The sequence below is a fragment of the Canis lupus genome, chromosome 9 (genome assembly GCF_003254725.2).
Source record: "Canis lupus dingo isolate Sandy chromosome 9, ASM325472v2, whole genome shotgun sequence".
Lineage (NCBI taxonomy): Eukaryota > Metazoa > Chordata > Mammalia > Carnivora > Canidae > Canis > Canis lupus.
The window spans coordinates 47531137-47549288 of record NC_064251.1 but is presented as its reverse complement, the minus strand read 5'-3'; the positions used below and the strand labels follow the sequence as shown (position 1 = coordinate 47549288).

Sequence of the window (18152 nt, the reverse complement as noted above, 5' to 3'; positions counted from 1 at the left end):
ACATAGATACATAGATTTTGGAGGAACTTTGGGAAAGAACCACAATAATGACTAAAAAGCTAGAAAATTATTTCTGAGAGGAAAAATTAATCTTAAAATTAAGATAAGGGGCACCTGGCTGACTCAGTTGGGGGGGGGGGCGTGCAACTCTTGATCTCAGGGTTGTAGGTTCAAGCCCCATCCTGGGTATAGAGATTGCTTAAAAATAAAATCTTAGACACACAAGAACAAGAAATTAAGGTTAAAAAAAGGTCTCTTTAGAGGTACCATGTGTGGTACCCTGTGTTTAAAAGAGTCAACCAGATAGTTTTTATTTCTATAGAATGACAGCAAGAGAAAATAGGCTTATATTATAGCTAAAGAGATTTTGGGATAGGTGTAAGAAAATTTCACAGAGGGAACATGTTTGGGAATTTTCTTCTCTGGAAGGCTTTAAAAAGGAATAGATAATCTCATTTGTCAGAAGTGGTTTGCTGTGGTCCAGGACATCTTCCATTCCTGCATATAGCATATTCTATTGGCAAAAAGATAAGGCATAGGCCAGTCTAGTTTCACCTTCATAAAAAATGAGTTACAGTTGTGTTCACATGAGGAAAATATATGTAAATTCTAGGCACTCTAGCCCCTTGGTAAGTATTCTTCTTGTGCTCTCCTGGAGGGAAAAGAATTGAGCCCCCATATTTATTCTGGAAGGCAGAAACAGCAGTAACTTCTATTGGGGGAAAAAAAAAGTAATAGTAGTCTGTAAGACTAGAAAAACAGCCCAAGCCACACACAACAACATGGACTGTTGCCTAATTACCGAGAAGATGTGAAATGTGGGAGGCGTTGAAAACGAATTAAGAGTGAGGAGATTGTAATGGGGAGCAGCTGAAGACACATCCACTGTCCCGCCTGCCTTTTGGGAAAAGCCCCGGGTTGCATTGCTCTCTGGGCTTGTGCCTCCTCTGTGCCAGGTGTTCCAAATTGCGTCTGTACCCACTTGAATGCCTACTGCATGCAACACAAGTCTCCCTCAGTGTCCAGTGAAAAAGAGGTTCAGAGCAAAAGATGGAATTGGGTGCCGGAAAGAGTTTGTTTTTCACCTCTGACTAATTATAAGACCTCGAGAGGGAACAAGTAAAAGCCTCTTTGGGCTTCAGTTTCCATATCAGCAGTTTAAATAGATGATGTCCAAGGTCCATTCCGGTCCTTATGTCCTGTAGCACTATGATTTTTTTCTCCTCTGTATCCTGTCACATGATTTAGTTGTGTTTGTTTTTGTTTAGCTACTGGATTTCTCCTATCTTGTTCAGTTTTTAAAAATGAAGAAGTTGAAAAAATTTAGGAAGCCTGATTCTTTTCTGCAGAGAATGTCATCTAGCCCAGCTGTGTTCCTCAGCATCTGAGAGGTTGGGTCCTGTCCCGTTAGTCACTGTCTGAGTCACTCCCACTCCTAGTTTAGGTCCTGGTGTTGTCCGAAAGACTGGTTTCTTGAAACTGCCATTCAAATGAGACAAGGTGTCTCTAGAGATCACTTCAGAAAGCAGTCACTTAAGTCTGCAAAAGGCTTATCCTGAAAATGATTGTATCTTCTGCAATTTTTAAGGATAGGGACAGAATCCTCTCAGGCTCAGGCAGAGAATTCAGTCGGGAGTTCCGTATAGCTCCCACAGATGCTTGCTTTCCTGGTGAGAGGCAGATCAGACCTGTGCTTGAACTCCACTGAAGAGACTGGGAAACCGGCAGCCTGGAGACTTGATTTGTGACGAATACAGTCATTTTGCTTCCCATTATTGCCTTGGTTAAAGTTACCACTTTAGTTTTTACTTGCTTGCTTAGTCACGCTATTTGCACAGCTTCAAGTTCTCTTAGAATTCAAAGACTGATATATTTATTTTGGTCTTTGAATTGTGAAAAATGCAATGTTTATGTCTTGATTTATTTTTAAAATTATAAAAGTTTTAAATACAAAAGCCAGACATATTCATTGTAGGGAAAATCTGCTTACTTCCAGAATCTACAGTACTCATTGTAAAATATTAAGAAAACCCAGCAAAAGAAGAAATAAAAAATTACCCATCTTCTCACTCTCCAGAGATAACTTCTTCACACTTAACACTTGATGTATATTTTTATCTTTTTTATCTATACATATCATAAATTTATTTTTACAAATATGCATAACAAATGATATTAAACTACCTTGTTTTCATTTAATATATATTGAACTTTCCCCCACGTGATTAAAAATCTAATACAACTTTTAAAAACAGAATTTGAGCACTGGGTGTTATATGCTCCAATGTAACTGATGAATCACTAAATTCTGCCTCTGAAGCTAATAATACACTATATGTTAATTAACTTGAGTTTAAATGAAAAATTAAAAAATAATATTCAATTTTATGGATGTGCCATCTTAATGATCTGTGATTATTGGGCATTTGAGGCTGTTTCAATTTTTTTTTGGTTATAAATTACCATCTTTTTATACTTTCCTCCTCTGCTACTACTGCTGTTACTTCTTTTATAATTTTATAAAACTTTAAACATAAATTTTACATTGTATTTATTTCCATTTTAGTATAATTTTTACTCTGTAATATTGAGTGGAGCAAAGAGAAAGACGTAAAACTACTTACAGGTAGTTTGAGGCCGAATGCTGATTTTGTCACTAAAACTGGGAAGCAGAAACCCCATTACTGAGCTCTGAGGAAGGATCTTTTATCTGTGTATCCCTCAGTTATTGCCCAACAAAGCTGCTTTAGTCTGAGTGGATTCATCTTCTCAGAATTGAAGTTAATTCAACATTTATCCTTATATATTTGATTTTTCTTTTGTTTTAATCATGTTGAACTAGTTGAAAGGCAAAGGGAGGAGCTTTTATTTTTTTTTTAAGTTAAAAAAAAAAGAAAAAAAGATGTGGCTATTTGACCTGATGCTCATTCGAGACTTCAGTCTGACCTGGGGAGTTATTGGAGTCAATTTCCATCCCAGGGAAGAGGCTTCCTCAGACACAGCTTCGAAGCAGGACTGTCCCATGTGACACTTCCATCATGTCGTTCTGTGCTGGCTCTCCACTGCCTTTCAACGCTGAGACACATGGCTCTGAAACTTGCCCATTGTGACTGCTTTTCAAGCAGAGTGAACACTGCTATTCTCGGAATGAGAAGTGCTAGCCCCCCTCCCCACCTCTGACCAGAAAGAGTGCTGCACAGTGTCAAGATTTAAAATGAAACCTTTGTTATAGCCCATGGGGAAAAATGGATCCATTCCAGCCCCAAACATATCACTCTCTGCCATTCCAAACCTACCAAGTTTTAATGGTTCTGAAACTTTTGGAAGTAAAAACAAGGCTCTTTTTTTTTTCCTTGTTTTTTTGTGGAGGGACACTTGAAATGGCACGTTGGGGAAAAAAAATACATGGCATGGCATGTTTTGTGCCAATGAAAATGAGGAGCTCAGCAGAGAAGGGAACTGGAGTATAAACTGTAAATGACCCATAACTGTGGCATGACTCCTGGGTACCCAAAGGTCAGTAATAGGAGTTGCCATCCAAGGGCAGGGAAGGAATATTGCTAAGATGCCAGAAAGCTCTGGAGTTTTTTTCTAACCTGGGGAGGGTACTACTCAGTGGGGGAAGGGCCAAGGTTCAGGTGAAAACCAAGGTTTAGGACTTGAAACCATTTTGTATCTTTTGAGAAGGATTCCCTTTCCTGTGGCTTTCCAGAAGCTATTTATTAATCCAGCCTGGAGCTGTTCCTTATGCCACCCCCCAGTGTACCACAAGGAGTTTGTTTGTTTGGGGGATGGGGGTAGAGGATGGATAAAAGATATTTTGCTGACCATGAATTGTTCAGCATGGCTCTAAGGCCCATGTGCCTGGTTTCTCTCTCTAGCACCAAGTTTGAATTTGCTTTTTATTTTCTGAGGACTTGAGCTGTGGTTTATTCATGTTGCCAGAGGAGCTCCAGGCATGCACCACTGTTTGGGATCCAGTGGCCACATTTGGCAAGCGGTGGTTTGAATGACCTCTCTTTAGGAGCCCTAGGTCACTGGCGGGATTTCTACCTCCCTACATTACAGACTCTTCCTGTATTGGGAGTGGCAGTTGGCCAGGGCATTAGATTTCCACTGGCCTGAAAACATACAGACCCTGATGAGCAGAGACTTGTGAGAGGGAGGACAGCAACACAGGAAAGACTGAAACAGATCATGGGGGCCCTTGGTCTAAGGTTTCTTTGAGGGGAAGTCTGGGATCCCTAGGTGGAACAATTAGTGCAATAGTACCTAAAAGATAGCAGCAGAACTATGTCTGGTTTCCTGAAGAGAAGCCTTGAGTGAAGACTCTCTAGATTCATGAACCTCTTTTTATAGAATACAGTTTTCATATCAGGGAGTCTGGGGAATATGTATGTTGTAGAGCTTTAAGGAAGTTTGTTCACTATTCACAAAAACTGAATGTTTCAGAGAGAAACTTTGATTTCAGCTTGAATCCAGTGATTGATTACCAGGGGTTAGGAAATAGCATACCAAAGCCTAATAGTTCATAGTGATATATCCACAGGTTGAGTTGTTTCCATCTCTGATCCCTGATCAATTCTTTCTTTTAAATATGGTCACAACCTTAGGATACCAGGAAGGTTTGTGAAAGAAAATCCCCTAGGCATTAATAGCAGGGTGAGGTGGGGTGAGAATTTGCACGTATGCTCACCAACCACTCTTGGGCATGTGCCTCCCTGAATGAGCTGGCTGTATTTGCAGGATGGAGACATTCCCTGCGGTGGCTGAGAAAGTCCTCAAGGAATTCCAGGTGCTGCTGCAGCACAGCCCACCTCCTATTGGAAGTACCCGCATGCTGCAGCTTATGACCATCAACATGTTTGCTGTACACAACTCTCAGCTGAAAGGTAAGGAATGGCTGGCGTCTTTATCTACACAGATAAAGCTGAATCTGGCTGCTTTCCAATGCTACTATACCACTACATTCCCCCTTATACACATGCGTGTGTGTACACACACACACACACCCCTATCATTGCTTCTCAGATTTTTAATTTACTCTCTGAAATCTGTATGACTCTCTAGTGCTTGGGTGGGATGAAAGGAAGGAATCATGGGTATAGAGCTTAATATGCAACCCAGAGATGCTGTTGCACATCTGGCCATGCTAAAGCCAGCAGCAAGGCCTCTTGGAGGCTACAGACCCAGAGCCTCTCCCAGGGGAGAAGCATTGCTGAAATGTTTCATTGCAGAGACCATACGCTTGGCAGGGATTGGGAATAGCTGTTTCTGGACTCATGTACCCTGTTTGTTCAGTATGGAAAAGTCTAGTTCCCTATGGGCTATCCCTTGTGGGAGCCTGCCAGGGAGTATGAACAGTGAATTGATGAGCTTTGGTGACTCAGACTGGAAGCACAAAAATCACCAGGCCTAGAATTTGGCTATTATACTGGTGTCCATTTGACATGCTTTTCTGAACACTGGGTTTTTTTGACATGGGGGGGGGGGTGGAGGGAGGGGCTGACTGTCAGGATTTTTAAATGTTCTGATGACCAGGTCACTGTTGAAGGATGTTACCAGGATCACTTCCCTCCCCTCCACCCCCCTTAGGTAAGGATGATGTGGTTTGACTTGACAGAAATATGTAGCATGAGGGTGACATTGTTTTGTGTGTTTATTTGGCCCACACTGCCAAAGAATTGTTTCAGAGCATTGACAGAGAGTGTTTGGTCTCAGGACTGGAAGGTTGTTATCTGAAATGCCAAGAAGTGGAAATTATCCTCTGCAGATTCTATTGTAAAACAGACCTGGCCTTTCTGTCGCTAGTTCTCTTGTTGCATCTTTTCTCACTCTGAAGTTGATTTATTTCCCTTCCCATTTGTACTTGGGGGTTATGCCTCAGTTTACTGGTGTTGAAGGTGGAGGATTTCTCCTCTGATGAGTGTATGTGCCACACTTTCCCTTGAAATTTAGCTCCTCCTGGGACTCTTTCTGTAAGTCCTCTGCTAGTCTGCCTGGGTTTTCAATCATATGTGAATCTTAGAGGATACTCTCCTCTTGTGCTGCCTGCTACAGCGTTTAGAATTCCCAGCAGAAGTCTAGATGCAGAGACTTAGGTGCCTTTTTGAGCTTGGCTAATTATTCCTGAGAATACCTGTGAGGAAGCATGCAATCTTGAGGGGCAGTAGTGGTTTCCAGGAAGGAGGAAATAAAGTTTGTGAAGTGCTGTCATGGTGAGCTATGAAGTCCAAAGGGGAGGGAGATTGATTCGTTCATCATTACTCTGCTGGTTCTCCTAAGTGGGAAGCTCACTGGTCAGAAGATGGGGCCTCCTGTGGTGCCCTCCTATTTATTTGCCTGCCTCCCTGTAACAGCAGGAAACAATTAAAAAGTGAGTTGCCTGTCACAGAACTGTAGCCCCTGCCACAATATCATTCCATCCTCAAGTGACCTGTAGTCTCAGGAGGTGTGAGTGTAAAGGACCTGCAGCTCTTGCCTGTGAAGCATCTGTTGTCAGCAGCTTCTGCTCCATGAAAAGGAATACCTTGGCCTTTTGATAGGCCACCAGTGAATCCTTTTCTTATAGCTGCTGTTAAGTAAAGGTTAAGAAAATATGGGTAAAAGGAAGGTGAGATGGTGAGAACAGAGAAAGAAGAAAAAAGGTGGTTCTACCGTTTGAGGCCAAGGTTTTTTTTTTAGGACTCTTTTCTATCCATGGTTGGTCATAATGAGGACCTGCTAGCTTAGAACGATATGTCAAAGCCTGTGCTTGAGACTACTCATTTCTGGCCCTGTCCTGATGGTCACCTACATGAGGCACCTGGAGCCCAGGGAAGCACGAGCTGAGATGGTCAGAAGCTCCAAGAATGTTTTAGGGAAAAACAGCCTGGGCCATAGGATATAACACTCTAGTAGGACAGAGAGCTCTTCGGATGTGCTGCCAAGTACCCGGTGTGCAGTTGAGGCGGCTGTCCAGACCCCACTGTGTGGGCTGCCATGGGGAGAGGGGTGAGCAGAGCACTCAGCGGGGCTGGTTGGTGGGAAGATGCACTTTTCCATTTCCCAGCACATGAGTCATCTTCTCTGGGCCCCTGTGCTGTGCTTGCACGGACAGTGGCAAGAAGGGGGTGTTGTGGCTGAGTAGCAGCATCTGTGCCGGGGGTGGAGAGGGAAGGGGGTTGGGGAGAGGGTAAAGATTTAAATCCTTCACTAATCAGCAGCAGTTTGAATCACATTTTTATGAGTAAGGAAGTGATAAATCAGCCCTCAGTGTTCAGCCCCCAAGTCCTGTCAGCTGGTGCCCTTCTGAAGGCTTCTCTCCAGGCCAGTCTGCTTGCTGTCAGAGTCGCCACCCAGCCACAGAACCCTGGCTGTCTGAAACCAGGAAGCAAGGGCCTGATGTTGCCTGGCCCTCCCAGGTGCTTGGGGTCTTGGTGATTTGGCAGTCACTGCGAGTTACAGAACATCTGGACCATCATTTTTCTTTCCATTCTTTCTTGGACATGTCCTACTGGGTGGGTGTTTGCATATGTCAGTTCCTGGACTCTGCGGAGAAGGAATATTCCAGCTTGAAGCAGAGGTGATCTGTGGTCCCCAAGACAGTCGGGATCCTTTCAGTCTGTGCCTGGGCCTTCCTTGTAGATGTGGTACCTAAGGAGTATGATTTGAAGAGCAACAGGGACATCCTTACTAAAAAAGTATGTTATTTGTTGATGCCTTTGATTCATTTTTGTGTGTGTTCAGTGCCAGCCTTTGTATAATTGTCCTTTTTTCAAAATATCAATAGTTCAGGGGTAGAAATGCTACTAACACTATAATGTGATTACTTTCTAAATGTGCTTTCCTCGTGGTCAAGAGAGACATAGAACTATTTAAAAGCATTGGACACTGCACAAGTAAAAATGGAGGAAAAATACTTAGCTAGTGACAGGTAAAAGGCATCTTTTCCCCTTTCCCAGGTTATAGTTCTACCTGGAGCTCAGGGAGGCAGAAGATATGAGGTCAGATTTGCCCCCCCAGAACACAGGGGAAAATAAATTGAGTTCTGCTACATCATTTAACCAACTAAACTTTCAGGTCTCAGCAGTGATCTCAAAATTCATGGGTTTTGAGGGCCATTGGTGGGGGAAACCTCTATCTCCTCCTCCCATATGGGCCCTTTGCAAAAATTCTACTTTAGTGGAACTCTAGAGTTTGGAATCCTGCACTGAAGTGGTTGGAGACAGATAATTGAGAGATGTTTGGGGGCTCTTAGCAAAGTGCCCAGTATTTACTAGGCACTCAGTAAGTCTGTATTGAATGCATGGATGAAGAAGGCCACAGTTCTGGACAAGCCAGCTCTCACTGAACAGTGTGTTCCTTACCTGGCCCGTATCCAAAATTGTCCTTTGGAGAGTGATGGATGGTGGTGAGATAGGTGGTTCCCAGAGTGATGTCACAATTGGTAATCTCTCTACAACATTCCAGAGCCTGAAGGGAGAAATGGGGCCTTCTCCACGTGCCTCAGTATTTAACACTTCAGTGGCCATCTGATTGGCTGACATGATGCTGGAGGGTGAACTGTTGGTCTAAACCACAGATACTCCAAGAATTTTAATTTTTCAAAAATTCTGTAATTTAAGGAAATAAACTCTAGTTTCTTAAAGAGGAATAATTGAAGCAACGTTTGTGGTAGGGCATCACTGAAACCCATTGCATCCCCCATCTGTGCCCAATTTGCTCCAATCTGGCCACCCCGCCACCCCACCCCCCCCTCCCCTTTTTCTCTCTCCCTCTTCCTCTCTCTCTTTTTAAAAAATATGTTTTATAATTCCTAGAATCAAAACCATCTCAGGCACACACTGTTTTATTTTACTGTATTATTGGATTATACTTCCTATAAATCGTTGGATGTTATTCATTGGCCACCACAGGAATAACTTCCCTTTTCTGTGCCCTGGCCCCCTCTTTTTCCTACTCCTTTTCCTCCTCTATCAGTTCATAGACTAGGCCTCCATTTCAGCCTTGTAGAAAAGCCCTGGTGGAAGCAAGAGAACACCCAAGAGATACTTCTGGTGTGTGCCATTGGTGCTCCCTGCTTTTAGGAAGCATTTTGGGGCTGAGATTGAGGTAGGCCTGGACTGGCATTCCTTCTGTTACCATTTATGCTTTCTCTTATGGTTCGTTAGTAATCCTGAATTGCAGGAGGTAGAGGGAGGCCACATGTGTGTCTCCAGAAGGTAAAGAATCACAGCTGTCTACATGGAACTGACAGTGGTTAACCCAGGTGTTGAGTTGCTTGAGGTGGAGACCTCACACCTTCATGCTGTTGTTGTTTATGATGGTTGACTCTAGGTGAGAAGTTTGATTCACAACCAGAGTTCCTTTGTTTTCCAGCTACAAGTACCTTACAGACCTTGAGTACAGCAATGTTTCTCTATGAAAATTTGCTTCTGGGTCTCTTACCAAAGCAGAATGTATGAAGTGCCTAATCCTCTGCTTGTCAGAACAGTTGTACAGGAAATCCACCTTTCATAAAGGGTTAGGCCTGAGTTTAGCTGTATAAACTGTCCTCTATTCCTCCTTCCATTATCTCTAGTAGTAGAAGCCCTTGGGCTTTTTCTCCTAAAGGATCTATGGGTAGATTTTTCCAGGTAATCAGCACTTCCTGACCTTTATTTTCAGAACTGCTCAGTTTAGAGTAAATTAGCAAAGAAAGAGCAAGCTTGGCCAACAAATTTTTTGAGAAGTTTATTCAAAGGTCAGAGAAGGCAGGCCAGAAGAGGACACATCCTTCAGCTATGCCCTCTATCCCTCTTGGGGAGATATAACTCTCAGCAGGTTGCTTACTACAGACTTCTTTCCTTAGAATTCCCTGGAAAAGAAGAAAAAAATTAAAGAAGCGAGTATGTCAGGGGACCTGCCTATCTTTCCTGACTCTGATTTCCAGGATCCTTGTTTTCAGAATGTATCTGTTACTTTAGGCTGGGGGAAGAGAGTTCTGAAAAGTGAAAGAAATGAATATCATATTAATAAAATTAAACCCTTACCATATCAGTTGAAGAAATCGTTTCTGTGTTTGTCTCAAGGTGACAGTGTGGTTTGGTGTCCTTGGTCTTTGGTTTGGAGTTCTGAAGTGCAGTATCCCGTCATTGCCCAGGAGTTAATATGGGCCGGATATCTCCTCTCTTGCCATTTTATAGCTTCCCAATTTGATTTTCTTTTGCTCCAGGAAGGACTTTTTCTGAAAAGAAGACAATATTGGGAAGAATGTTGGCAGCAGGGCTCTTATAACTGCCTTTCCAGAGTTCTCTTTAAGCTTTTCCTGAGGAGAAAAATTTTACATGTAGCTTACAGGGGGCTTAGGCCAAATGGGTACTGTATGCTGAATACCCAGTGGAAATGGGTGTGTTCTGGGGATGGGGTGAAAGGGCATAAGTTGTACTTTGTATCCTAACCAACTAAATGGTCTGAGGAAGAATTGTAGCTTTCAGAGGTAGTGACAGATGATAACAGCAAAACAACACTGATAATACCTGATGACCTTTTATAGTGGCTGTATATGTATTTTCATTTGATTTTTTCCTTCAGCTGTCAGAGTCAGGTGGGACAGATATTTTCTGTGCTATTTGATAGATAGATAAGGAATGTATCAGAAAGGTTTAATTATTTTTTAAAGGTTTTATTTATTCATGAGAGACGCAGATTGAAAGGCAGAGACATAGGCAGAGGGAGAAGTAGGCTCCCCGCAGGGAGCCTAATGCGGAACTTGATCCCAGCACCTCAGGGTCATGACCTGAGCCAAAGGCACACACTCAACCACTGAGCCACCCAGGTGCCCCGGAAAGGTTTAATTAAGCAAAGTTGCACAGCTAGCAAATTACACCCACATCTTAAGTATCAGAAGACACAAAAACTTCTCTGGACTTAATTGAGACAGTTAATGCAAGCATCTTCTTCCCCCACCTTCACCCCAAAATCTGAGCAGCTGCTGTTTTTGGATGCAAAAAGTGATCCTTGAGTCTGATTTGAGACTGAAGAGGAAGAGAGGTAGAGATGAGGGAGTTGGGGGGAGTCATAATTCTTCCAGGCGGCTTGAATCTCCTGTGGGGCCACAGGTAATAAGCTGGCAGAAGGATATGGTTTGGGGATATCAGACTTGTTGGGGTTCCATATTTACTATTCTCATGGGTAAAAGGGAACCTCCCTCTTAAAATGGAAAGCATTGTTCACAACCAGTTGGGAAAAGAAATGTTCATCTTTGTCTTGCTTTGGGAAATGTAGTGGCGTTCTTGCTCTCGCTCTTTTTTAAAGGACTTTTTCGGAACATCATTTCTTATTTTCATGATCTTTTCAAATATCTTTCTTGCTTTTAAAAAAAAGCCTTTTTACATGCCATTTTTAGAGGAGACTGTGATTCTTATTTTGGGCTTGGGAAAGTAGATATACCATTCATGCAGAAAAGAGGATGAGAATGTAGAACATTTGAAAGGGTAATAATGTGAATACACATGGAAGCCCACCTGAGTTAAAAGGAGAATGTTGTTAGTGCCTCAGAAGCTCCCTGTTGTGTCTCCTGCCTTTGGTAGTTCTCCCTCATTCTCACGGGTAATTCTCATCCTGACCTGTGGAGTTCATTCCCTTACTCTTCTTTATAGTGTTGTTTTAAGTATGTACTCTTAAAATGTAGTTTGGTTTTGTTTGCATATAAATGGAATCATGCTTAATCATATTATTTACATTCTTTTCTCTCTGGCTTATTTTGTTCCATGTAATGTTTGTGAGTTCTGTCCATGCTTATGTGTGTGATTGTAGTTTATTCATTTTCATTGCTATAATAACTCCATTTTATTCATGTTTCACAGTTTACACATTCTTATTTTAAGGACATTTGAATTGTTTTCTCTTTGGGGCTGTTATGAGTACTCAATCCATTGACAGTTACTGTAATAATTGGTGTATTTTGATTTATACATACTATCCTACTTTTTATTTTTATTTTTTTAAAGATTTTATTTATCCATTCATGAGAGACACAGAGGGAGAGAGAGGCAGAGACACAGGCAGAGGGAGAAGCAGGCTCCATGCAGGGAGCCCGATGCTGGGACGCAGTCCCGGGTCCCCAGGATCACACCCTGGGCTGAAGGCAGCACTAAACTGCTGGGCCACCTGGGCTGCCCCTATCCTATTTTTTAAATATCAGTTTTATCACAGTAAAGTTTATACACAATAAAAAGAACCCATTTTAAGAGTGCATTTCAGTGAGTTTGACCAATTTATATACCCGGGTAACTAATCATCACAATCAAGATACAGAGCGTTCCATCATCCCAAATAGTTTTCTTTGTGTGCATTTTACTTGATCTCCTTTCCTATTCCTAGTCCCAGGTAAACCACTGATCCACCTTCTGTCACTATAATGGGATATGTCTTTTCTAGAGTTTCGTATAAATGGAATCATATAGTATGCACTCTTTCGTTTCTGGTTTCTTTTGCCCAGACTAAAGTGTCTGAGATTCATGTTGCTTATGTGAATTGATATTTCATTCCTTTGTATTACGAAATAGTATTCTACTGTAAGGATAGATTGCAGTTTTGTTTATCTAGTTACCTGTTGATGAACATTTTGGTTGTTTCTCTTTGAGGGCTCTTATGAATAAGGCTGCCACAAAGACTTGTATGAGAAGTCTTTTTCACTTGTGTGAAAGTCTTTTTGTGAGAATGTATTTTAATCTCTTGGGTAAATACCCAGGAGTAGTTGTCCTGGGTCAAATGTTAAGTATATGTGTAACTTTATAAGAAACTGCTAAGCTGTTTTCTAAAGTAGTTGAATCATTTTACATTCCTTGCAGCAGGGCCTAAGAGTTCAGTTTCTTTGCATCCTTGCTGACATTTGGTATTGTCAGGGTTTTTTTGTTTTGTTTTTGTTTTTTTTTTCTTTAGCTATTTTGGTAGATATGTGGTACCATTTTGTTTTGATTTTAATACATTCTGTGTTTCCCTGATGACTGAGGATGATGAGTGACTTTTCATGTGCTTATTTGCCATTTATATATCTTCTTTGGTGAGTGTCTGTTTAAATCTTTTGCCCATTTGAAAAGTCAAGTTGTTTGCCTTTATTTTGAAGTTTTGAGTTCTCTGGATATAAGCCCCTTATCAGATACATGTTTTGTAGATATTTTTTCCCAGTGCTTTCCCATTACCTGTTCCATTTCCTTTTTTCTTTCTTTTGGATTTCTTTTTCCATTCTTTCTCCCCCTTTCCCTACTAGTTTCCTTTGCTTTTATTAGTGGTTACCCTGGGAATTAAAGCATGTGCACTTACCTTGCCAAAAGTCAAGTTATTCAACATTTTCACTCCTCCTATATAATACAGGGACCATGGGATACTTAAATTCTATTCATTCTCTTCTCATTGTTTCCCCAGTTTATATACTGCTATTGTCATGAATTTTCGTTCTTTTTTTCCTTTTAAACTCTATAGGACAAATTGTTGTTGTTTATTTTGTTGGTAAATGTTTCTTTAGACCTACCCATATATTTACTACTTTCTTTTCATTCCTTTTTATATGTCAGACCCTCCACCTGGGATCATTTTCTTTCTACCGGAAGTATATTCTTTGGAATGTATTTAGCGAAGTTTGTTTGTTTATTTAAGGGAGAGAGCCAGCACCCACATGAGTGCACAAGGTGGGGGGTTGAAGAGGGGGGCAGAGGGAAAGGGAGAAGCAAAGTCCATACTGATATGGAGCCTTGAGACAGGGCTCGATTCCATGACCCTGAGATCACTACCTGAGTCAGATGAGCCACCCAGACACTCCCAGTGAAGTTCTTTAGATGACAGATTTTTTCAGTTTTTATTTGTCTGAAAAGGCTTTAATTTCCTTATTCCTAAAAGATCTATGTTCACTGGTAATAGAATTCTAGGTTAACAGTTACTTTCGTTCAGTCCCCATTTAAGATAATTCATTGTCTCTGAGGTTTCACTGTTGCTGATTAAAAGCCAACCACAGGGACGCCTGGGTGGTGGCTCAGCTGTTGGGCATCTGCCTTCAGCTCAGAGCATGGTCCTGGAGTACCGAGATCGAGTCCCACATCAAGTCCTGCATTGGGATCCCTGCATGGAGACTGCTTCTCCCTCTGCCTGTGTCTCTGCCTCTCTGTGTCTCTCATGAGTAAATAAATAAAACCTTAAAAAAAAGAAAGCCAACCATCAGTCAAATTGTTACTCTTCAAAAGTAATCTATTCTCTCTGGGTGTTCTCCAGATCTTAAAAATTTTTTTTTATTTAATTTTAAACTCTTTGATGTTGTATAGTTTAATGATTTGTCTAAACTTGGATTTACTTTTTTTTCCTGCTGGGGATTTGTTGGGCTTCATGTATCTATGAGTTAATTTCAGCAGTTTTGGAAAATTGTTAGCTTCTTTTTAAAAATATTATATCTCACCATGTTTTCTCTTCTCCTTCAATGACTCTGCTTAGTCAAAGGTTAGACCTTCCTCTGTCTTTAATATTTCTTAAACCTCTTTTTCATTCTATGACTTGTGTGTGTGCACGCTGCATTCCAAATAACTTGCAGTTCACTGAATCTTTCCTTAACTATATCTAATGTACTAAATAAGCTCCAATAAGTTTTTTACTTCAATTATATGTTTTTATTTCCAGATATTTTTTTTTTTCAAATCTGCTGGGGTTTTTTGTAGTTTCCTATTCCCTGAACATATTTGTGAGCATGTCTTTTATATATTATATATATATTATTTTATATATTAAACATGGTTATTTTAGAGACTATAAAAAAGGGATCCTTTTAGGTGAGTTTCTGCTAATCTCTTATCTCTGCTGTGCCTTGTTTCCTGTGCAATTAAAAAATTTCTTTTTCTGTAATCTTATTTTCTTTGGAATTTTGTTAGTGAGAATTCTTAGAAATCTGGGATAAAAATGGGCAAAGGACTTGGGCTTCCTTTTGCCCACAACCTGGTGATGGACAATCTAAAATAATCACTCTAAATTAAAATATCTGCTTGAGGGTTTAGAGACCATGCAGGTAATGTGAATTCGTGCTGTGTACTCCTATGAGGGCTTTCGTATGGTCCATATTTTCAGTGCAGTATTTTTTTCTCTTCTAGTCAGCCCAGGTTTGACATAGTCAGTTTTTCAGCTGTCTTTTCAAGGAATTGAGGGTTCTTTCTGACTCACTCTCCTACTTGGATGTAGCTCTGTGGGATCCAGCTTAAGGGCAGAGATCTTGGGGACTCTCTTAGGGTTAGCTATGCCCATGAAGCCTTGGAATCCAAAGCTTGAGTTCAGCAGGTAGCAGATGTTCTTAGGGTAAAGCCTGGCTATATTCCATTTCCATCTCTAGTTTCCCATCTTTACTCTACTTCTGACCAGAAGATTCTTTTTTAATTTCCTAACTCATGTGGGACGCCTGGGTGGCTCAGTGGTTGAGCATCTGCCTTCGGCTTAGGGTATGATCCTGGGATCTAGGATCGAGTCCCACATAGGGCTCTCTGCATGGAGCCTGCTTCTCCCTCTGCCTGTGTCTCTCCTTCTCTCTGTGTGTGACTCTCATGAATAAATAAAATCTTTAAAAAAGAAGATACTGCCAGGCATGAGCGTTTCTTGAGCCCTGCTTGAGCATTGTGGCTGGGGCACCCGTATCCAGGGTACCAAGGGCGTGTAGGCTGCTTTTCAAAGAGTAGCTGTTTTTCTAGCTCTTACAGTCTAGTTTTACAACTGATGGTGTTACTAGGCTCACATTTTTAATTTTTTTCCAAGAGTGTTGAAGGTATAGCCTACTTAGAAGGCTAATTGGGTAGGGAAGAAAGGTAAAGAAAGGGAGGGGAGAGGGAGGCTTGCAGCTGAAATGACAGAAATCATGTATTACCAAGAGGGTCTGAGCTGGAGATCTGGAAAGAGTGTTCTCTAGTTTCAGCCACATTACATTACATATCTGGTAAGCCCTGTTGGCCCATAAAATCCTTTCCATTAGTCAGGGTGCTCTGTGCTTTCATTCTTGACTTCTGCTGTTCTTAGAGCTGTTTGGTTTAATTGTGTGTCTCAGATTGTCACATATTTAGAAATTTATTTGCTGTAATTGCAGTTTTCTGGCTTCTTTAGGCCCCTCTTCAGACACTGGACTCCCATCTTGAAGCTTATTTCAGAAAATGCCCGTGTGATCCCTTGCCCCAAGTGCCAACAGCAGATGCAGCAGTTGACACACTGTAGGGAATTTCCAACTGCTGGGCAGGTTTCTGAAATCCAGACACGTGCTGTTCACACTTTGGCTTCTGAAGCAAGGATCAGCAGTTGAAGAGGGGAGGGGCTGGCAAGAGACTGGAGGGAGAAAGATCTTATAATGCCTGCCCAAGGCTTGGCTGTGTCAGCTTGCTTCATCCCTTCTCCAGCTGGCGTTGGCAGGGTAGAGTAAATCACTGTAGAGTGGTTATGAGCTGAACTCACTGGGGGCTTCTTTGAGGCACACCTGTGACGTCATTCTGTTATCACTGCTTGTTCTGCATAACCTCTTTTCACCTCTCCCCTGAGAAAGGGTGATGCCCAGAACTCATGTCAGGGCAATGAGCAGAAAGAAATGTTTGGTAATCATTATTTTGAGATGCCTGCTAAGGACACAATTGCAGGCCGTTGACACATTGTTCTGGATTCCACATTAGAAGAGAAAATCCTCTTTGCAAACATGGCCTGCATACCCTGTAAACTTTTTAAACACAAAGAGAAAGACAACCCAGAAAGACTTGAAACTCCAAAGTGGTCTCTCTTGATTCCCCTGTCTTCCTACTCTAAACACACACACACACACACACACACACACACAGCTCTCTATACCTGCAGTCATTCTTTTGAAAACATCAGATCATGTCCTCCACTGGCTTCTCATTTCAGTCAGAGTAAAAGCCATGGTCTTTACAAGAGAACTCCCCCTCCTTCCCGCCCTCCTACATCACCTCTCTCTGACCTCATTTGCTACTACTGTTCTTCCCCTGGCTTGCTTACTCTGCTTCAGCCACACTAGCCTTCTTGCAGGTCTTCTGATAAACCAGGGATTCTCCCACCTTTGAAACTTTGCATTAGCAATTTTCTTTATTTGGAATACTCTGCTTCCAGCTTATCTGCATGGCAAATAACCTCACCTCTGATAAGTCTATTGAAATGATACTGCCATGAGGACTACCCTTATTCTGTTAACACTGTTGCACTCCCACCCTGAACTCCTTGATCACCTCTATCCTGCTCAATTTTTTTTAATTTTTTATTTATTTATGATAGTCACGGAGAGAAAGAGAGAGAGGCAGAGACATAGGCAGAGGGAGAAGCAGGCTCCATGCACCAGGAGCCTGATGTGGGATTAGATCCCAGGTCTCCAGGATCGCGCCCTGGGCCAAAGGCAGGCGCCAAACCGCTGCGCCACCCAGGGATCCCCTCAATTTTTTTTTTATAACTTGCATTCTAAATACTAGGTAACTTTTTGTGCATATGTTTATTACTCAATTTCTCCAACTCTTGTTCTGCAAGAATGTAAACTCCCTGTTGTTAGGGATCCTTGACTTGTTTTATTCACTGATGGATTATGAGCTTCTAGAACAGTGCCTAGTGTGCTGTAAGTTCTCAATAAAAATGTTCAACAAATCAGTCTACGCAATGCAGATTGAATGGGAAGGCCAGGGACATCTATTATCAGGGGTCATCACTTGTAATCTCACTGTCTATCTTTGTGTTTTGTTATGGTGACATTTCAGAAAATATAATTTCCAAATACATATTTTGTATCCTGACATTGAATTAAAATACATTAAATGTGTTTTTATATTTACTGCTAATCCTGAAGTCAATGTTTTTGGGGCCCTGGAAAGCAAAATTTCTTGGAGAACAGTATAAGTTCTGTCCTTTTTCATCCTCTAAATCTTCCATCATTTATTCTCTGTTTTCTTCCTGTGCGTACTACTCTTTTATTTCTCCTTTATTCACTTATTCACTTATCGTATCTTTACTCACTTTACTGGAGCAATTCTGTCCTTTTTATGTAAACTAATGTTTTTATTTTATTATTTTTTAAAGATTTTATTTATTTATTCATGAGAGACACAGAGAGAGAGAGGCAAAGACATAGGCAGAAGGAGAAGCAGGCTCCATGCAGGAAACCTGACACGGGACTCGATCCCAGGTCT

General features: G+C 41.4%; 1 protein-coding gene and 1 long non-coding RNA gene across 10 annotated transcripts in view; one reads left to right on the top strand and one right to left on the bottom strand.

Moving 5' to 3' along the window:
- Positions 1–18152, top strand: part of SMG6 (SMG6 nonsense mediated mRNA decay factor) — a 242729-nt gene that overhangs the window by 54538 nt on the left and 170039 nt on the right. For all 9 annotated transcript variants that reach the window (XR_003147065.3, XR_003147064.3, XM_025476105.3 and 6 more), the window contains one exon: positions 4747–4892. Coding sequence is in view for 7 of the 9 variants with exons in the window: in XM_025476105.3 (XP_025331890.1) it covers positions 4747–4892 (146 nt within the window). In the remaining 2 variants the exon portion in view is untranslated. The remainder of the gene's footprint in view (positions 1–4746; positions 4893–18152) is intronic.
- Positions 7205–8589, bottom strand: LOC125755839 (uncharacterized). The gene is made up of 2 exons (XR_007413229.1): positions 8349–8589; positions 7205–7635 (listed from the first exon to the last, which is right to left on the bottom strand). It is a non-coding gene; the product is annotated as an uncharacterized LOC125755839 (long non-coding RNA).